Consider the following 22,487-nt stretch of genomic DNA (forward strand, 5'->3'; position numbering starts at 1 on the left):
ACAGACACACAGTTCCAGTACTCATTGCAGGTTATGACTAGGATTTGAAATGCAAATACCTCCTTCAGGGGCTCGAAGGTACACAGACGTTGTTGGTGCCTTGCCCCAGTATGTGTATGGAGTCACACTAAAATCAAAGAGTGCAAATGGTTCCAGCCAATCAACTTTGTAGGATGGAACTGTCAAGTCATGCGGATGGAGGCACCGTTCACTCTCCAAAGACTGTGAACAAATAAAGTAAAGTAAAGTAAAGTAAAGTAAAGTAAAGTAAAGTAAAATAAAATAAAATAAAATAAAATAAAATAAAATAAAATAAAATAAAATGTATTCTGTTTTCTAAACTCTCTCCAAGTTGGTAGCTAAACCAGGACAGAACTGCTCCTCCTGAGTGATCATTGTTTTATCAACTCTTGTCATAATGCACACCAATCTGCTAGCAATCTGCCCTTTGAATTTAAAGTACAACTTGCCAAATGTGCTGAAATGCAGTGTGGATGAAAGCTAGATCTCACATTCAGTCAAAGGCTTTCCCACTAGCATCTCGGAGGACACTTCTGTCTTTAAGATACTGGGAAAGTTTTTCTCACACATCTTTGGGCCCGCTAACTCCTTAGCTGCCACTTCACACTCCAGCAGCTAGTACAGAGCTACTGCTAAGCCCATGTTCCTCCAGTGCTGGCCTCAGTGGTGGAAGAACAGAACAGCTTGCTTTGTATTTGCTTTGTATTTAGTTTGGTTGCTTAATCAACTCTCAAATTCTGAAGAAGAAATAAACCGTGGATCTGTTTAAAAGTAGACAAAGCTAGAGCAAGTAATACATGTAGATAATAAAGAGGGATTGACTGAATACCCTCATTTGTAAAACACTTGATCCCACGCAGTAAAAGACAGTTCCCCATTGCACATCTGTGGAGGCACTCCAAATGATGTGAAAGCTTGAAGAATTTCCCTTTATCTTGAAAGAAGATTCTGGTACTGAACTTGGAATCACTTTTGGTGTAAAAGAGAAATTTCCTGCTCATGAAGAGAGGAAATAATGAAAGAAATGTAAATAATATTATCAATAAGTAGAGTTTAAAAGCAGACTTAAAACTTTAAGGTACTACAACTAAACCCCATAATTTATCACCAAATAGAAACAGTGGTCTCTGAATAATAACATTATGTATTCTTTTTAGCCATAGTCATCACCTTTTCTAATTGCACATTATCCAGCTATAGCCTAGTATTTTTATTATCAAGTTGCTGTTGTTCTTATCTTTAGCTAAATGGACACATAATTTTTAAGAGTGGAAAATGAGAGGGAATACTTTTATTGAGGGATTTAGATTATGAAAATGAATTACCTGGCAGAGGTTTAAGTGATGTGTGAACAAGGGTAAAGGCTGCAAACTCAGCTGGTTCTGAAAAGGGAATACTAACACTCTGGTTGACTTCCTGAGTTGTAATGAATTTAAGCCTATTAATCCAGAACAGACGACCACTGTAATACTGAAGTGCATTCTGAGACACCTCTGAAATACTCCATCCTGAGAATTCTTTCACTATGACATTACCACAACTGCAAAAACATATATGAAATCAGCAAACACACAGAGTAATGAGAACAGCATTTATGCAATGTTTTATAAATTAATAAACTTCTCATCATTCAATTTTTTACTACTCATGTAGGAGACAATAAAACAAATCAAAAACTTTTGAAGTTCTCTACAGCACAGCACTTTCTAGAACAGCACATTGGAGGATCACCCACAAAACAAATCCCTCATTCCTTTGATTTCATTAAAAAAATGAATTCTAAAGTGGTTTAGTATTCTGATATATGGATGTAGAAAATGGACTATTTCAAAAAAATCAGCCCACCATCTCTCAGCCATCCCACTTAAACCACTTCACAGCCTGAGATTCATTCTATTACATCACAGCAGGTTCCTAGATGAATTTGACCCTCTTAGTTTCCCTGATAACTTTCTATTATTTATTAAAGTCTATTAACATTTTCCTCCATTGATGTCACTGATAATTTAATTTGTCTAGTTACTTTGTGCCAAAACATACAGGTCCTTTTTGATCCCAATTTATCTTCTCAGTGAGAGATTAAATATATTGTAGGAGGTGTCATTTTACCATCTTAGAAATGTCTCTCGACTTAAACATATGCTATCCAAAGCAAATTTGGAAAATCTTTGACACACCATCAGGTCTATTAGGATGGGTTACTTCTAATCTCTCAGCTCTGGCATGCCAGAGATGATGATTCAAAACTCCCAATTTGTTCCCAGTGGAGATGCATGTTCTACTTAAAACTAATCAACACATTTTGATTCCTTAAATGTTTACCATTAATGACAGTGAGTATAAAATCAGTCAGAAAATTCAGTTGATTCCACTCAAAGCCAGCTTGCAACATTATGAACATATGTAAATACAGATACTGTTCAATTAAATCTACAAGGTACAATTTCCTGCTTGTTAAAAGGTAACACTCTCCATATGAAAAGGAGCAAAAATATGTTTTCATGAGCTACCACTAATCAACCCTGCTAAATAGTTTCTTCATGATGTGGGTGGCCCATATGTAAAAATACAATTTTTCTCAAGGTCTTATCAACACACATTTTAGTTCACATAATAAACAAAGTTTTTTGTTCTATTTTGTCTCATTTTTTAAACTGCTTTTCAAGAATAATGAAGTTGTTTCACATGCAGGATGATCAAGAGGAAAGCCTACTGCACACTGATTGCTCAGGAGTGAAAGTAGTGTCAATTCAAATCTTAAACTACACACAAGACGAACAAGTGCAGCTCTAGTCACTTGCAAGCCATCAGGTGTTGTAAATGCCAAGGTAAATCTGACAATTAATACTGATTATTTCCCAAAGCTAAGTCTAAAAATCAATGAGTATGACCACATTTCTGCTGAGCATCCCTACTGTGTTTCTCTTACTGTACGACTCTGTTAACTATCTCAACATATAGTTTTCTATTATCTGCATGTGATCATCAGCTCTTCTTACAGTGTAATTAGAAACTGGAGCTCAGCACTGGACAACCTTTTTTTTTTAAAGAAAATACTACAAAGAAAAAAAAGAGATAAAAATAAAAAATAGTTTCTCACCTGTACTATTCACTTACCTCTCTTTGCAAATAGAAATTCTGTATAGGTTTAGGCACAGACCATCTTGCACAAGCCAGTAAAGAAAACCAGAGGTGAGATCCAAAGCTAAACCAGCCACCTAAGAAACGATAAGTTCAAAGAGCAATTTGTACACACTTTCACTTCAGTGGTAGAAGCCTTTGATCACCAATGTTGTGCAGACAGCATTCTGTGCAGCTCTTTGTTGGCAAAAATAACACTATTAGCATGAACATTTATTCTAATACGAAAAGAGGTAATGCTAGAAAACAATCACCTCCTTTGTGGGCACTTATTTATAGCAGCTGATGATTTCTAGATTGCATTTTATGAGCATCTGTCACAGCATTCATTCCTAGAGCATTTGAGTGCTTTGGATTTATGGCAATAGTGTATCAAGTGATTAGTGAAACAACCTATCAACATTTCCAAAACACCTCTGGTATTTTAATATTCTTTGTCTGAAACAGATGGTTGATATTCAGTCTGAAAATCGGAACTGCTTTTCGAAAGAAGTGTTTCAGATCTGCCTCTGTTTTCTAGCTTTGATTTTAGGCATAGAATATTTAATGTGTTGCATTTCTTCTGTAAAATACATGCGTTGTTTAATGGCTGTATTCAGTTAAACAGGAAATTCAAGTGTTTACATTTTAGTAAATAATGTATTATCAAATAAGATTCGGGGCAAAAATTAAGCAATCCTACTATTCATTATTTCAATATTTCACCTTCATTTAAGTCAGGTGCAGAACTTTTTAAATCCATTTTAAATGTGATTTAATACTCAAAATAAAGCTTTCTAATTTTTTATTTTTTTTTGCAATAAAATATAAATTCAACACTATGTGCAAAATAATGGAAATCAGTCATTTAGTAATCTGTTCTGTAAGTGACAAAGAATTTGCTTCCACCCAGTCCGTCTGCTACATGTTATCAAGTTCAGCCCATGCCACATCATTAGCACAGCTTACAAGTGGTTGGAGGCCTTTCTGAGCTTGTTTTCCCGCACCCAAATTTTGCATCCAAGAACTAGTTGTAGCTCTTCTTTTATAAGGTTAGATTTTCACTATGAATGTAAATGGAGCACCTTTTTTTTTAAACTCTTCATTAATAAACCACAGAAGATGATGACAGGAAAGCAAATGCTATATCACTTCGTTGTCTGTTTGTCCTTATGTAATCACATTCTTGACACATTTCTGTTGACACTGTATGTCAAGAAATCAAGGTTTGAATGATTGCTCCTGTTGCTGTTAAAAATACCTCACAGTATGTATGTGCCCTAGTGCATATTTAACCAAGAGCGTTATATTTTATAGCATATACCTATTCTTCCATCTGTGTCACTGAATTACATATTCCTGAACCTACCACAGTTTTTGAAACATCTCAATCTTTTCTTTCTACAACTATTAGATTTTCCCACAGGCAAGACCATATTCTTTCTTCTGGTCCCAGTATCACCATTAACAAAAGGGAAATAAATATTTGTATGTACTATTCATATTCAGGGGTTAGGTGGTAATTTAACACCACCCTTCCCTTCTGCTTCAAAAACAGACAGACTTTTTCCATTTCATGGGAGTTACTGGGCATGATACGTAGTTGTGACCATGCAAAGTAATTTCACATCACAAGGTGCAAAATTAGTGTAGCTACTTGAAATGCCTCTTGACTAGCAACATTAAAAGGCAAGATCTACAGGGTCCTGGCCCCTTGTGCTTGTGCCCCTTGTGATCTTTGCTACCCCCTATAAATTTATTTTGTCCCAGCCATATTGTACAGTCTAAACTACTTAAGTGCTTTGAATATTCTGGGCCAGATCCTGAATAGTAACAAGCCAGAGTAGCTCTGCCAAGATCCATCAAACTATACCAATGCACACCAGCTAAACTGATTGCAAAATAAAATAATTGTCATAAAGTGATCTAGTTCCTGCCTAAGGACTTTCAAACTCTGCTTTCATACTTGTTCAGGACACCTATTGTCACTACAGTAGTGATATTCTAGTCCCATTACTCACATTTCATGCTAAAAGAGGTGCAGCTATATACTGCTGACAGTACTGTATTGACCAGCTGAACAGCAATTTTTCTTCAGAGAAGAAATGAGTAAGCTCCAGAAAGAAACACTTAACATAGAAAGCATGCTCCAACTGTTGCATAACAGCAATCATCTAATATGCCTGTGTTTTAATATTAAGAAGGTATTCTTTTCATGATAAAGGGCTCTACTGCTTCAGGAAGATACACATTATTACTTGTAAAAACACGTATTTACTTATTTATATGGGACAGTGACAACCAGCTCAGTAACTTCACCACTAACCAACATCGTACTGCCTTTTTTATGAGCTTATTCCAGGTTTCATTTTAATAAATAATCATCCATCAATTACAATTGGTCACTGCTCCCTTTAGATATTTTTACTTGGCGTTTTTCCTGTGTTCATCACAGCAGGAGGTTGAGTTCAGGATGTCAGTGCACAGAGTAGGGGCAGCACAGAAGCAGGAGATATTTGTTTGTAGGAGGTGTGAATAAGTGGAGGGTTGAAGGCTGGTATCACTGACACAGAGAAAGGTGCAGAAAAAAGTGACAGCAACAGATAGGCAGTCTTACTGCTGCCAAGGGCTCTGAAGATGAGAACAAGAAATCTGAGGTTAGAATGAGGTGATTCAGAGAAACAGGCCATAAGTCAAAGGAGGAGGGGAAGGTAACTTTTGTCACTTAGGCTAAAATGCAAGTTGTCACAACACATCAGCCAGAAGATACATGAGAAGTGTAAGTGTGCTATTGAGGTTGTACATGAAGACATACATGAAGAGAGTCCATACTAGCCAGTTTCTGTGGAGGCATCTTTCACTACCTGTGTGTTCAGATTTACACATTAACCATGTGCCACACCGGAACCAGTGTTTCCTCTCCCCAACAAAACTCTCTCAGCTTGAATGCAGCAGAGACTCATGAGATCAGCTGGACTTTCCAAGCATTAATCACCTTTCAGAGACCAAATAAAATCTAGGTATAAGGTGCTGTAGGTTTTTTTGTTTTGTACTTGCATTGTTGTGGGGCTTTTTTTTTTTTTTTTAAATTGTCTGGGTTTTTTGTTTGTTTTTAAATCTAGGAAACACCAGTCTCTTCTCCTCTTAGAGAAGGAGGTTGAAATATTCTTGGGAATAATATAAGGCTAGTCAGGAAACATAGATCTCCAGAGTTTCAGTTTCTCTTTAATAGAGAGTCTGTCTTGAGTTAAAAACAGGAACAAAACTTGTAGGATAGATGGAATTTTTTTAAAAGGCTTTTTAAGCAAAAGATGTGCTTTAAAGCTTTTGCAGCAATAATGAATCTGAGATGATGTCTTCTGTCAAATTATGTCTTACCCCATTACCTTGGACAGAGTGAAACCCCACACAGTCTGTGGTTGAAAGAGGGGATCATTCAGCTTTCCTTTGAGAGAGATTCCAAAGATTTAATGAACTGCAATAGAGAGGATGGTCACTCAGTCTGACTTCCTACGAGACGCTCAAATGTTGAGCAAACTTTACATGCTTCACCAATTCTGCAGTTACCATAATACTGACTCCCAGACTCTTCCTGTCCCCACTGTAGCAATAAAAGGACCTTCTGCCAGGAAACTGGGTCATCTATCACTAACATCTCAGCTACACATGGAAGAGAAGGGAGGGAATGAAAGGCAGGAATTACATATATGCAACTGCAAAGATTCTGGCAGATCTATTCATAAGGTAAACATCCAGTCTGAGTTCCTTGGCTGTACTGGCAACTCTGAATCCCACCTTGCAAGAATGAGGACAAGTCCCTGGCGTGGCAAATCCCACATGATGGCAGCATCAAGATGGGTCTAGAGAAAGCAAGAATGGTCTGTGATGAAGTGACAGTGAATTGAGCCCTTAAATGCCTTGATGTGACATCAGAGAAGGGTGAGTGGAGAAGGAAGATATGAAGAGGCTAGCAGGGAGACAGAAGCTGTCTGAGAAGAGCACAGAGTTCTCTCAGAGCACATCAGATGGGATCCAGTTAGGAAAGGGGGGAGTTAATAGGCACTGACAATTTGCAAGGTCTTTTATGTGCTCTGAGCATCTCTTCACTCCACCAGCTTATGCCTTCATCAGATGCATTATCCAACCTTAATATAGGTAAACAACTCCCATACTTTTCTTCACCCTTATACTAGCTTTTCTCACTCTTATAAAAAGTCCCTTCCGTCCTCCCAGAAGAGTCACCCTCCTCTGCAACAGCCTTTTCTCAGCCACCAGGAACTTCTCAAGAGGATGCAGCAAAGGGAGGTGTGCCAAGCTGGGGCCAAGCCCGCAGCTGAGTGGGGCAAAAGGAGAAAGAGAAGACTGGGAAAAGGAAGAGAAATTCAAGATACAGGGTCCCCAAAACACAGGTCTTGTTCTTCTGGTCATGCAAGGAGCAGGAGCAGTCAGGATGGGGATTGCCAGTGTGAGTTTTGGCATCCTCACCGGCACAGTAGTAGCGAAATCAACAGTTACAGTATGGGTATTACATGATGTAATTCTTACCCTGCTCTCAAAACAATACTGCAAGAAAAGCATGATTTTCTTCTGATTTTAACATGGTGGTTGTAACAATCACAAACACTGACTATACTCAAGGCTAATCACTAAATCACATTAAAAATAAAAATAAAAATAAATAAATAAAGCCAGTAGTCACCTGTTTGCCAGAAAACTGTAGATGCTCTTGTAATATAAGGTACTCCTCTCCATTCAGTCTTGCACTCTCCACTGTATATGTTGTGGCCCAATACAAATAGCCATTCACTGAATCCACCACTAGTTCCTTCACTATGTATACAACATGAGCCACAACATCCATATGGCCTCCTAGCAGTGATTTTCTGTATATCTAGGGACAAAAAAAATTGCTTTTAGCATCAGACCTACATTATCATCCGTGATCAATTCAGTGACTTTCTCACAGCCATTTATTACAAGTTTGTGGAAGCCTAAGGCTTCAACATCTAAGCTTTTGCATTCAAAGTGCAAGAAGAGCAAGGAAAAATCATTAGTTAATGTTTGCCAGATATTAACAAAAGAAAAAGCTGAAATATTTATACCCTTTTGCTTTCTGAGTTTCAGCAGCCTTCTGTCTGACAAAGTTTCTCTCCCACTTCTTACTCACTATTCACAAGTGTAAATGAGGGTGCAACACAGTGTGAAATCTGGCCTTCTAGCTCCAGTATTTAAAACAGCTACTGACTTTGCACTTAGAAGAAATGAAAGGCATAATTTGACAGCACTGCATAAATTAGCACTGCAATTTTGAAGTCAACTACCTTTTAAATAATTCACATGTCAGTGTTCCTGATATGAGAGTGTACAAAGTGCAATTGTAATTATTTTTTAACTGCAATGTTCTGCAAAATATCACAGTACAGAAGCCTAACTTGAAAATTTTTGTGTAAACAAATTATGCCAAATTTGCTACATATATGAAGTTCAAAATAAAGTCCATCCTTCCTAGATGGAATGGACTTGGTAGCCTTCTTTTTCACTGTCTTCACTCATTTTCACAATGCTGAATCCAACAAAACTGTTGGTAGCATATTTGATTTACTAATTTTGCACCAAAAATTCAGTATTCTCCATTAATCAGTATTTGTGAACATTTTGCCCCAAACTTTTTTATAACTCTGGAAAATCACGTAACGAAGGCCTCTTCACAGAATATTGCAATAGCAAATACAAATCTGATTGCAAGAAGTAAATATTGTTCTACCCAAATATTGTTCTATGATTTTCATACTGACTTCAATTTTTTATTTTTATTTTTTAAAGAGCAACTCTCCCCTACCGTATTTGCTTTGCCAGCCCAATACAAGCATTGTCCCAGCCAATCAAAGGCCAGCATTCTTGCATTTTTGATGTCAGGCACATAAACATTCTCAATGGTACCCTCTTTCTTATTCTTCGACCAGGTCTGAACTTTCCCCATGGAATTACTCCAATATAGAGTGTCGTTATACCAGTCGAGGTCTTGAAGGAAAAAGGGAAGATGTTTAGTATTTCACAAGCACATGAAATATGTATATGTGCAGATAGGTAAATGAAATCAGACACTCCACATTTTAAAAATGAATACAAATGAACAATTAGGCTTAGTTAACATGAAGATAAGTACTTTCATGTAGAAATCACAAATTTTTACGTATATCATGGTGATGATTATAGAAGTATGACATCTATCAGGATTCTGGAGGCACAACCCTTTGGTTCAGAGAGTTGATTTCAGCTCTGCTGAACCATAATGATATCAGTAGGGTTTCACTGCGAACTAATTTGACCCACCAAGCAGAACAAAGAGGATATACTCAACGGCTTGGCTCCAGTGAAGCTGTTTCACTGCACATTCAAGTCTGCACTGCTGCAATGAAAGCTCTTTCCTTTCAGTTCCGTTGATGAAATTTATGAAGACCTTATAACAGTGGTGTGTAGCAGCACCCAGTTTGGATAGTATTTACCTGAAATATTTCTAATATCAGGATGGAGGAATTCTCCTGGCCCGTAGCTATCTAGCCGCTGCTTCCAGAGCCCTTCTGCCCCTACTGCCAATATGTATGGTTCTTCTTCAGCTTTTAAAGAAAGAAAACTGAGGTTGTTCACACTGATAAACAATTGTTACAAAAGCAAACATTTAAAACTGTCTTGCCCTATGGAATAATGGACAAAGGCTGCAGGCATGAAAATACAATAGTTTGAGGAGGTTGGAAATTCAGGGCACTTTCAGACCCAGAACAGCAAGATATTCTGAAACCCTATTAGATACCTAAACACTACTGCAAGTTTGGATGCTTCTGACTGAAATCAAGCAATAATCATCCTAGATCTCAAGTGCCAGCCCATTCCCTTCAGTTGAAATGTTTTCCACTCAGATACAAGTTTTTGGTTATGGACTAGGTTTCAAAATACTTTCCAGAAATATACTAATCTCAGACATTATACACACACCCACATCCCTCTGCACTAAACCCAAGAGTTTTCAGCTTTCAGTGAGCCTACACTTTCCCAAAAACTGTCACTACTCCTCAAAAACTGCTCAAACTACTTTATTAAGGAAAGTGCTTTACAGAGGACAGAGCAGCCCTCATATAACTGTTTTTGTTTTTCCTCCATGTATCAAGAAGCATGTTCAACAGTATATTTGCATTAGTAAATACATACTTATATATAAATAAATATTAATGATAAATACATAGTATGTAATCCTGTTGCAGCTTGAGAATCTTGCTACTTTAACTGTGAATGCAATTATCCTATAATTTTTAATATTTTCAAGATGGACCTTCTTGTGCCCCTCATTTTTCAGTCATTGCTCAAAGCCAGGGGCTTCATCAGGTGCGAAGAGGTACGCATAGCTCATTCTTCGTTCCTTGAGTAACAATGAAATTCTCACCTTCTTCAAATGTCATGCCTCTAAATGGCTCTGACCATGGTCCTTCACCAGCAGGAGACACAGCTCTGACTGACATCTCATACTCCGTGAAGCTGACCAGATCCTTCATGGTAAACCTGGTGTCAGTAATGTTTGAGAAGACCCATTCTTCCCCAGAAGGACTTTGAGATGACACTTTCACATCATAGGTCCAGTTCTGCCAAGCAGACCAACCTGTGAGATGCAAACAGTTTTGTTCACATTTACATCAGAGAGAAGATATGCATTCTCTGAGTAAACTGTACATTGGAGACTCATTTAAAAAATGCTAGTGTCAGAGGAATTAGAAAACAAATAAATTGAAAATTCATATTTTCCACTCTATGACAAAAAGTAGTGGCTCAATTCCCCATGAAGGATGAAATTGGAAGAACCAAAATTTTTCCAAAAATGTAATTTTCTGGTGTTAACCAGGAACCAGGACAGCTGATCCACAGTGGTCAAAGGAATATTCCATAATACATTACATCACACAAAAAAAAACCCTGAAAAATCTGTGGGGAGTTGGTCAAGGGTGGCAGTTTTTGCTTGGTAGATTGGGCATTTGTCAGTGAGTGGTGAGCAATTGCACTGTGCATCACTTGTTTTGCGTGTGAATATATTATTGTTACTATTTTTTTTAATCTTTTTTTTCTGTCTTACTAAATAGTTTTTTATCTCAACCCACAAGTTCTACTTTGTTGTTTATTTCCCAGTTCTCTCTTCCATCCCACTGGGAGTGGGAGAGTGAGACAACAGCTGTGCAGTGCTGAGCTGCCTGCCTGATTAAACCATAGCACTGTTTAAATACACATGAACAGAAGATAGAGACCATAGCACTGATTAAAGCCAATGCATCACTGGCATGCGTTTCCTGTGTGATATCAACTAACATTACTGTCACTGCATATCATACTTAATATAGAACATTGCTTAAAATCCCTTGCAAGTGAAAGGACAATTATTCACCGATATAACGTTTTATTAATTTATGCAGATAATACAGTTGTTTTATTGATAAATGTTGAGTTAAATTCTTCATATTGAGGTAAACTGACACTTCCTGGCTTTTGAAATCACTAAAGCCCAACATCAAGAACAGGAAAATCAGTTTTCCTCTGGAAAGAAAAGGATTGGACTTCCAGGAAATAACAGCTGAACTCACTGGTTCCAATAGGGTGTTCAGGTGGACTCCAGCTGATCACTGCTTGATGTAATCCAAATAGCACTGTGACAAGCCGAGGAAGAGTTGGTAAAGGAAAAGGCTGTGTTGATGCTGCATAGAAAAGCAAATTGCCGAAGCCAAAATACTCTGGATATTCCAAACTGCAATCTACAACATACTCATTGAAGCTAGAACTTTCCACTTGCGAGATCTCCTCATGGAAGACTGCCCGGCCATCTGTGACAGTAAATATGTTATCCTCATAAACAAAGCTCTCCATGTCATCAAGTGGCACGTGTGAGCGCAGAGTGTGAAATTCTGAACCATCAAGAAAACCTGACACAAAGGCCTGTTCTGTTTTGTTGAAGAAAATAAGTCTCTTAGACTGGAAGTTGATCATGAAGTCTCTCAAAGCGTGGGATCTCACAACTAGTGAAGCTGCTGAGGCAGTTTCAAGAAAGAGTGGAAGGTTTGCTCTGTATATGCCATCTTCCAGAAGACAGAAAATATACCTGGCCATGGAGCAAAACAGACCCAAATAACTACAGTGCAAGAGCTTTGGGATGAGCCACAGATACATTCACACCTCAGAGATGTGTCTCTCTTTACACAGACAAGGGCAAAATACTTTTGGTGCTATATACATACATATATGCATTCTGAGAGAATTAAGCACATTATTTTTTACTTTCTGGGAATCTGGCTGGCAGAATACTAGAGAATATTCTTTCTTAATACCTCAAGTATTAATTATGAAAATTTAAGACACAAAGAGCTTTGTATTTGTAAATGCATCAAACTTTAAAAATCAATTTTCTACATGGGACTCACCTAATCTCCTTTAATAACCCAGTGAAGAAAATGCAGAAACAATACTGCATAATAATGCTCTTGTTCCAAAAGTTTTCCAGTTTGCTATTTATTGCAATTGCACTTTTGTTTAGGTAATGGAAGAGTTTGAAACAGGAACCAGATGACTAATGAACTGAAGAAAAGTAGAGGAGTTTTAGAGTACTGTTGACACCAAAGGTTTCAAAGGAGGACACTTACCCATTATAGGGATCAGCTACAATCTTCCTAGGAGATGTCACATAAAGAGGAGTGACGTCTTCAGCTGTTGTGCAGTTCTCTAACTGACAAACGTGTATCTGGGGAATGAAAAGAGAAACTGGAGATGTGTAGGGCATTTGCTAATTGAGATTCTTTCAGGTGAACCCAACAACAAAACACCACAAGCCTAGGTCCTTCTGAGCTTCTGTATTGTCACCCACCAACTCACTGCTCAGTGTAACAAGCACAAAAGCACCCATGACAGCTTACCCTGAAAGCTGTCTCTCAGTCATCTTCCCAGAGGGAAAAGACTGAATCTGGAGTACTTGAAAAACTATGCTTTGAAAATGATCTATTAGGGAAGGGAAAACAGGGAAGAAAGTGTTTTTCCAATCCTAGGAATAGGACTTCTATAACAGGGATTTCTCTAAGCTGCAGCAATTTCAGAAAGTTCTGCTTTCAGTCTGTTTGTCTGCAGCTGCATTTGCAATGTCTCACTATTGCTCTTCCAGCTTCCCTCTCCATGAGCAGCAAGTGAAAAATTAGACAAACAAACAAACAAACAAATAAATAAAACACCCCAGTGATCATTTAGAGCAGCTTTCTAGTCCTTAGTGCTTTAGAGAAACACAAAGGTACTTGTAAAGTATGGCCATTATGTAACTGATGCTTTACAAAGGGAATCAGGTGCAGGGCTGCCATCTATGCTTATGCTTCAGATTGAAGCAGTTGTACCCTCAGCTGTCATCAGTAGTATGAAATAAATTCTCTCTTGAAACTTCTTTTGCTATCTGTGAAAAGTATTATAATCTCTGAGCAATTATCACATGCCACCTTCCTGAGGAAGAGTGTGAACTGAACAAGGTAGATGGAGAAACAAGTTACAGGAGCAAAGTCATTCATTTCAGGCACAGGATGGGTATGAAGTCAGCCTTAAAAATAAAGCAGTTGAAAGGAAGACTTTTTCTGCCCCGAGGAGAAAAATTAGACAAGGTGTTCTCTGTAGCTTGCTTGCTTTAAATATGACCTGATTCCTCTTTTTCTTTACTTTTTAAAACGTGGAATGTGTGGGTTGAAGTTTAGAATCTATTTCTCTAATTATATTTTGTGCATGATACTTATAAATCAGAATTTCTCATTTAAGATAAATTGTAGGATTTGTTTCAATGAAATAAGAAAATAACAATGCCCCGGAGCATTACCTTTTCATTCATGACAAAGTATATTCTCTGGTAAAGCCAATCTACTGAGATTGATGTAATGTTGCCCCAGCCAGTATAAAAGAGTGTTAGGTCAGATATATCAGACATATCCAAAACTCCTTTCACCCAGATGGAATTCCCCTCAGAAAAATAGACAACTTGCTGATAAACATTCACAGAAATTCCTAGAAGTAAGAAGACACGCATACACAAGTAATATAAGAAATATGCCTCAATTTTTTGGTTATTTTTTCTTATCTGTATTTAAAACATAAGTACTTTTCAATCTGCAGCCCAGCAGTTGGAGAAAAGTTAGCTTTTTCTTTCCTCCACTCCTAGCCTTTGTTCAGACAAGGAAACTTTCTCGTTTGGTTTCTAAGTCACATTATTGTGAGAAAATGCCCTTCAGAAAGGTAATTCAGAATACACAAAATGCAAACCGACTGCCTCCTCTATAAGGCAGAGAGATGCAGTTTGTATCTGCTCACAAAGCTCCGTACGCTCTAATGTAAGTTAGATGTTATCTGTCCCAGCTCGGTTCTATCAGAGTATTTAGTCTGGGGCAACATTCATGCTTTGGAGTCTTTGTGACTCTGTGAACTGCAGAAAATTAACTCAAATTTCCTCACTGTCTCCAAGGACCACAGGCACACCAATGTAGATAAGTGACATTAAAGTGACAAGTAATTTGAGATAACATGGTAGTATGGTGAATTAGGCTACTTAAATGCCTTGTTACAGAGCTCTGTATCCCAGGATTATTGATGCTCTAGGTTTAGCCAGTATCCTTTGCCAATTTATATTAATTCTTTAGTTTGAACCACTTTAGTTCCTCATATTCTTGTTGAGAAAACACAGCCATTAATCACTGGGAAACACCTGCTTTGGTTTCATCTTCCTTCAATTTGTATACCTACTGCAAAAGTCCAGCTCTGAACTAGTTGCCTAGATTCAATGGAGAGGTAGCACTGGGGAAAACAATTTATCTCATCCTAAAGTGTGTCACTTTAAATAGATCGAATCACATCTTGAAAGTTCCTATTTCTCACCATTGACTACAAAGGAAAGATAATACTCTTTCAGACTGGGATAGGTTCATTCTGCCCTTGGTGAACACAGGTATAAGTTACACTTGAGAGAGAAAGAGAGATCCTGATGATATTTTACCTGTAATGTTGTGGTGTATTATACCATTTTGCAAACAGTGGGATGCTTCAAGGAAATGTTCCATGTATCTTTTCCTTAAAGACTGGTTTCTGGATAGGAAGAGCCATTTTGCTTTTTCCTTAACTAACAAAGGAGAAATTTGGAATTGAGACAGAAAACTACAGCACGGAGTAATTGTTAACTCAGACACATTATTAACACACACGCATATGTACATGCATGTGCACATACATACATATACACACATATATATTCTTGCAATGGCTGACTCAAACTTTGAGTGTTGAAAGGGAATGGAGTTATTCACCATTACACCAACACTTTCTGACTGCTTGTGAAGGGTGCGAGTGCATCACCTGCATTTCACAGCATTGGTTTCTATAGCAGTTGTATTCTTAGTGAAAGAACTCTGGGCAAAGGAAGTGAAGGTACGAAGATATTCACAATGCCTTGAAATCCAATGGAAATGGGATAATTATATCAACACCACCACCAGACTTATTTGAAAACTATATGCTATCACCCCACATACCTGGGAAAGAGCAAAGCAAATATGTTTATTTCATGCAATTTGTTAGGCTCACCAGTGAAAATAATAATTTTCACAAGTAAAGAATGATAATGGAACAAAATTGTCTTCTTCAAAGGAGATTACACACATAAATATATGATATGCATACAATATATCACATATATTATTTTGTGTATATATATATACATATATAAAAATGTAAAGAAAGAGAGTTTTGGTCACTTAAACTGACTTCTTGCTTATACAGGCCAAAGTATCTTACTTTGGAGATAAAAATCTCTGCAGCAAACTTGTACCTTCTGTCTGGGCTATGCATAGCTCTGGAAAAGACAGATAACCTTGCTTCTAAATCTCAGGTCCCTGAAAGTTAAACACATCCCCTGCTAAACTGATTTATAAAGTAGTTGCATTCATTTTAAGAAGTAATGCATAATTTCAAACCTGGATTTGATTAATTCCAGTTTCCCAACAAAGCTTTCCTTATCTTTTTACTTCCAGTTTCAAAAAAATTTCTGCTATCAGATACCACTTCCTCATTTGGTTAACGCAACACTGTGATCAAATACTGTCTTAATCCATTCCTGGATAACCCAAACAGATGGAGTTGTGTGCATGTCTCACATGATGCAGATGCTATTAATCATTTTGGTGATCGTCTCACTAGCAGAGTAGAATAGTTCAGTTGAAAGGGACCTACAAAGACCATCAGCTTCAACTGCCTGATCCTTTCAGGGCTACTTGAAGCTGAAGTCTGTTATCAAAGGCACTGTCCAAATGCATTCTGAACAATAACAGATGCGATGCTTGCTAGAGTTTGGTTAAGAATTTCCAAGTATTTGACAACTGGATTTCTTCAGAAAGTGTAGAGTCTTATGTTGTTGTTGGGTTTGGGGGGTTTTTTTTGTTTGTTTTTTTTTCTGAAGATGCATTTTCATAGCACTGAATTTGTTTTTACCTGTGGTTTGTCTGAACACAAACTTTCCTCTGACAACCAGTTTTTTTTCTTAGATTGATACCTACAGAGTATCATTACTTTTATTACTAATAAGTGAATATAGCAAAAATAAATACTGCAATACAGCAATAAAAGTAACAAAAATATGTGCTTTGACATTTTTTTGCATGAGGTAACTGTGAACATTTTGATAAGAGTATAATACGATATATTGAATGTTATTAAAATAAATGTTTTTTGCCGAGCACTGAGATTTAACATGGAAAATGAAAATATATCTTCTCTGCCACTGCCTCAGCCCACTTAAGTATTTTTCATCTGTAATATGATTCAAGTTGAATTTGTATGGCCTTACCATCATCTCAGGTTATTACTGGGCTGTGTATACAGTAATGCCTACAGCCAAAGAACAGGGCTGTCTCTGATGTACTGCTGCTTCCTCTGTGTACAACTCCTTGTCATGCATTATTTACAGTCTAAGTATCCTTCTTTTCTACTGGGGACACAACAACTCAGGAAATGTGATTTTATCCCCAGGAACAGATGGTGATGAGGACTCTGCTACACCTGTACCTTTGGATTCCGGTGTTGTGATGTTGGCTTCTGCAGGGGGTCCAACTCCAGCCTCATTAACAGCTACAATACTGAACCTTTGGTGAATCAAAGAGACAGGTTTTGGTTTGGGGTTTTCTTTCGAGAGATTGCTTGAGAAACGTTTTCTCAAGCAGAGTAGCTGTAACAGAAGTGTTTTCCTTTTGGAAAAGATCCACTTACATAAAATACTCTTGGAAATCTATAAAAAAATGTAACCAATCAGAATCTGATTTCCCCAGATTTGAAAGGCGGAGCAGCAATAGGATTTTCTAAGTAAAAATTTCAAATGGGGTATTAGGCTCAGAAGAGTAACTCAATTTCATTTCTAAGGAAGGCCTGTATTTACCATTGCAAGAAGAATACAGGCTCTCGTAATTAATAAAAATGGAGGAAACTTTCCAGATGCTTAAAGAAATAGAGAGAGCTGTTCTACCATTTCCTGAATACACTGAATACATGCTATGCAGACTAAAACAAACAAACAAACACACAAAAAAAAAGCAACAAAATAAACAACTAAGAAAATGCAGCCTATTGCCCTATATCAAACTGCTTTTCCTTCCTCCTCACCTGTCCGCCATATAACTATAAGAAAGATAAGTAGCCTATTCATCTGGAATGAGTCCATTGTCTGAAGGAAAATACCTGTACTTTTGGCAAGAGAGTAAGAGCACTACTGTCCAGATATGGATTTAGACACACCCCGTTATACCTGAGAAAGATGTAGCGCTCTTGGCTATGCTGATTATCTTTTCTATTTGTACCTGTAAGTGCTGTTTGGGAAGGTAGAGTAGAACTGAAAGCTGTGCCCTCTTGAGGCTCTCAACAGTTCGTGATTCTCACTGGTCAGGGCCAAGTTGTAACCAACAATCAATCCATTGGGAAAAAGTGGTGGAGACCAACTAACTTCAACAGTGTTTGGACTTGAACTTTGAATATCTTTAATGATGGGAGCTGTAGTAGGAACTGTAAAAGACAGAAATAACTCATTCTGGGATGGCATTTAAGACATCATTTTTTTTTCATTTTTCACATAGTTTTTTAGATTTTATATCTGTTAATACTATCTTAGTCATATTTATTAGTATAAATTAATTAACACATAACACATACACTGGTGAGAAATCAGATATTAGGAACAGGACTAAAGAATCATGAATAAAAGCTGGCCTCACTCCACACTGCTGAAGACAAGTAATTTCTTATTTATGTGTATAACCTTTCATCTCTTCTTTCCCATATCTCAATCTGCTCCATGTGACAGTGGACAGAAAAGCAACAGTGTGCCCTGTGAGATGTTGTCCTCTAAATTGTGCCTCTTCAGTGTTGTATCCATATCACATTGTCACTGAAGGTCATTTGATATCTATACAGTTCTCTTGTCGAAGAAAGACAAAAAGGAAGCAGACCAAGCCTTACAAGGTGACTTTTAACATCTTGCACAGCTGTGATCTCCATCACAGTATACTTCGGAATCTGCTGAAAGCTAAATCTCAGTTTTCATAGACCTTTCCCTGTCCTCTCTTCTCTGTTTAGATGGATTTTTCACAATCCATAAAATAAAAATCTTGAAGTTATACTTCCTTCTACTTTATATATTGAGAGTTTGTTGGTTTTATTTTTCTAAACAAGAGATGCAAGGTGAAAGTGAAGGAAAAAAACGTATGTCACACAGGGACATAAACAGGTGCTTTAAAGTATTGTTTCAGCATTAAGCTCAGTGAAGCTGGAAAACAAAGTAATTTGATATCATGAAAACATTTTTTTATGTGAGATTATATGCACTATGCCATGGGATGCAAACTAAAAGTCTATGGCACCTTCCCTGATGCTATATTCAAGGGTATATATAGCTTTCAGTATGAAAATCGTATATCACAAAAGGAAAGGATTTATACAAGGTATTTAGACAAGGTTCATGATAGATAAAGATTTTTTAGTTCCATGAAACACTGATAATGTACCATGACATCACGTATTGTCTATAAGACAATAATGTACCAGGAAGTTATATTCAAATATTACAATATTATCTGCTTTCTCATATGAGTGATGTCTTAACTAAGGAACAATTAAAATGTAATTTTTATCTCAAAGTAGTGGAGTGCAGGGAGATATATTCCATACATAGTGTCTGTAGATATACAGACTTTTTACAGACAAGAATATAAACTGTAATGTTGTAATAAACATTTCAGCAAAAGTTTCTTTTTTTGAAAAAATAATGTCTGGGAAAATGCATATATTTCATTCAGAAAGTTCTCATGCATAAAATTATCCAGTGTGTCCTTACAATTGTGACTCTTTATCTTTCTGTGCATATTTTAATACTGAAAGCAGGAAACAGCCCTGAATCTTGTAGCTCAAACAAAAAGATTCTGTAGCATTTTTGTCCAGTTTTCTGCAGTTACCTAGCATAAAACATGCATACAATACTGGAGGTTAAACAACTTTTTTTTTTCTTTTTTTTTCTTCTTTTTTTTCCTGTGAAAGAAGCAAGAAACAAGGAAACCTAAGTGTTTATAATGCAGTCCTGAAAGACTGATAGTACAATACATTACCTCCAGAAGCATGGGTTCGGTAACTGGGACTTGATGGAGAATGGAGCTGCAGCTGAGAGGTTATGATCCAAACTACTCGAAACTCATACTCTGTGAAGGCTTGAAGGTCCTTAACTGTATACGAAGTTTCAGATACTACCTACATCAATGCATAAAGACACAATTTTCATTCTTCCTCCATCTTAAGTTATTACATAGGTTGCTATCTGCTCAAAACATATTTCAGGATATTCATTGGACTGCAGTATCCAAAAGTTTAAATGAGAACAAACTGTGGAAGCTATCTGTGGCATAAAATTTGGTCTTTCTTCCTTTCAAAATTGTTTACCTCCTTTTTTATTCAGAACATACAACCGAATCTAAACAATGAACGAATGTGGGAAAGGATGGATGCAATAGTAAAAATTAAGAATAAAGTTTAAAAACTAAAATAGTAAGACATTATAGGCACTAAATTCTAAAATTTTAATATAATATGCACTATAGATTTAAGATCCACTGTCTCCTAGATACCCTAAAATATTTATGGTCTGACGTTACTGCTCTCTGTTATTCAACCTATTATTAATTCCAAAGGGCTTCCTGGTTAACAGATGGTCATCATACCTTCTCGTACTAACTTGCCGTGCTCTGTAAATTGTTTCAAGAGAGATGATGGCAAGATAACAAGAGTGCAGTTGACGCAAAAGAACGTAATACAAAAATTGCCACATTGAATCAGAAAGCACTCAATTATATTTCTCCAGAATAATCTCAGTCTTGATATTTTTAAAGCTGCATCAGATTTATTTATTGGCTATATCAGTATTTAGTAGAACTACTTATTTTTTCTACAGTTTTTTTTTTTTTTTTTCTATAGTTATTATTCCAAACATTTTTTTGAATTCTAGTGGTTTTAACATTCAGTAATTTAATGTCCACATGTGCAGATGAACACCTTAATCATACATGCAGTGATGAAATACCTTCATGTGCTTGTTTTGAACTTGCCTGCAATTTTCCATCAAGATTCCTCTGTTGGAGGAAAAGGAATCATTGTTCATTTCTCAGCTTCTCACACTACTCATGATTAGGAAAACTTTTTTTATGTGCCTAATGTATTATCAAATGTTTATTCAAAAATAAAGCGAAGAACAAATTATATACATAACCTGTGCCCTACAAGCACACTAAGCATCCTTACATGCTTTACTGGTCTTAGAAAATTGCTAGAAAACAATAAAGCAATCATCTAATTCACCTGTAAATTACAGCCACATCTGTTCCAAAATCTGGCTATTACTTTCTTTCCTCACATGTTTTTTAGCTTGATTACAATCTGTTAATAAATGACCTTTTTTTTATCCCAGAGAAGTAGGTCTGGATTATAAATCCAAAGAAACCTTGCAAAGTAAAAGGAATTGCCTTTCTTTACCTCTGTGTATCTCCAATCTCCAGGGAGCTGATGGAACTTCCACTGGATAATGTATTTAACCTCAGAGATATTAGCTGGCTTCCAACCCAGTGTGATATGGTGGCTTCCAATGGTAGATGCAAATGGTGCTCCAGGCTTGTTCAAATAGTCTGGGGGGAAAATACAACCTAAAAGTGAGAAAAATCCCTTCATGGCAATCTCTGGGCATATTATTTCAAACACCTGACAGCAGTGAAGCACAGAAAATAATTTATTTTAAATATTGATGAATAAATCACAAGACATTTTAAACATAGTTTGATAAGTAAGCCTGAACTGGGCCAAGCTGACTGAAAGCCAAGGTAGATACAATTCTGCACTTAGGTATATGCATTTGTAGTTACAGGTACCTGGTAAATATCTGCTGATCAGAAACCTAGAGAAGATATGGGAGACTTTGGTAGAGAGCATTTTCAGGAGGTCTGTTTCAACAGTGCTTACCCTAACTAGAGTGTTAGCCTAACTGTAGCCATGTAAATCACAGGAGCATTTGGCAATGATTTCAACATAGAAATCAAATTAAGGACGAGCACTCTACAAAGAATCATCTTACATAGCTGAGATTGAATTCAAAAAGTCTCAGGTACATGAAAGGAAGGGGAAAAAAGGTGTTATTTCATTTTTATAAGAAAAATAGAAGAAAATGGTTGCTTTCTGATGAAACAAAAACATGGGATATCTCTATTTATTTTTTTTCCCCAAAGAAATTCAGACTGTGAAGCAAAGCAGTAATCAGAAAACTGCATTTATCAGAATGTGAATCAGACACAGGACTACACTCAGTCTTACTCTGTGCTTCAACACCATATGCATCCTCTGCACGACTACAGCCAAACTTGCAGGAAACTGTCTGTGTGGGAATACAGAACTTACTGGTTAGTTTTGTGGAAATGCATACATCTCAAATACATAGAAATCCTGTGGGCATTTTGAACACATAAAAATCTTGTGGAAATAATTACGTGGTTTAAAAAAAAAAATAAAGTATCAGAACCACAATCTCATTCCAAAGAGTTTTCTGAGAGCCATTCCGTCAATTTCACTGAGCACTGAATTGGGGCTTTCGTCCTTACACACTGTCTCTTTGTGGAAAGCACAAATATGGAGCTGTTTTAAAGCTGGAAACAGAATGCAGTGAAGTTAGGAAATAAGGTTTTTTAACTTGTCAGTAATATATTTTACATTTTGTATTTCACTCCTGCTTCTTTTAT

At 36.9% G+C, this 22,487-nt stretch overlaps 1 protein-coding gene across 3 annotated transcripts in view; it reads right to left on the reverse strand.

The window, feature by feature from the left end:
- The window catches only part of ROS1 (ROS proto-oncogene 1, receptor tyrosine kinase), a 72,053-nt gene that overhangs the window by 42,939 nt on the left and 6,627 nt on the right, over positions 1-22,487 (reverse strand). For 2 of the 3 annotated variants that reach the window (XM_052683073.1, XM_052683091.1), the window contains 17 exons: positions 22,066-22,126; positions 21,238-21,386; positions 19,824-19,962; positions 18,027-18,228; positions 17,242-17,318; positions 15,182-15,304; positions 14,015-14,199; positions 12,813-12,910; positions 11,763-12,274; positions 10,580-10,792; positions 9,648-9,758; positions 8,981-9,162; positions 7,841-8,032; positions 3,139-3,239; positions 1,347-1,561; positions 851-1,014; positions 60-222 (listed from right to left, as the gene is read on the reverse strand). In XM_052683073.1, the coding sequence (XP_052539033.1) occupies positions 60-222; positions 851-1,014; positions 1,347-1,561; positions 3,139-3,239; positions 7,841-8,032; positions 8,981-9,162; positions 9,648-9,758; positions 10,580-10,792; positions 11,763-12,274; positions 12,813-12,910; positions 14,015-14,199; positions 15,182-15,304; positions 17,242-17,318; positions 18,027-18,228; positions 19,824-19,962; positions 21,238-21,386; positions 22,066-22,126 (2,887 nt within the window). The remainder of the gene's footprint in view (positions 1-59; positions 223-850; positions 1,015-1,346; positions 1,562-3,138; positions 3,240-7,840; positions 8,033-8,980; positions 9,163-9,647; positions 9,759-10,579; positions 10,793-11,762; positions 12,275-12,812; positions 12,911-14,014; positions 14,200-15,181; positions 15,305-17,241; positions 17,319-18,026; positions 18,229-19,823; positions 19,963-21,237; positions 21,387-22,065; positions 22,127-22,487) is intronic. The other variant, XM_052683082.1, reaches the window with a different exon arrangement.

Source organism: Tympanuchus pallidicinctus, unplaced genomic scaffold (genome assembly GCF_026119805.1).
Source record: "Tympanuchus pallidicinctus isolate F22 unplaced genomic scaffold, pur_lepc_1.0 scaffold1, whole genome shotgun sequence".
In the NCBI taxonomy this organism is placed as follows: Eukaryota; Metazoa; Chordata; class Aves; order Galliformes; family Phasianidae; genus Tympanuchus; species Tympanuchus pallidicinctus.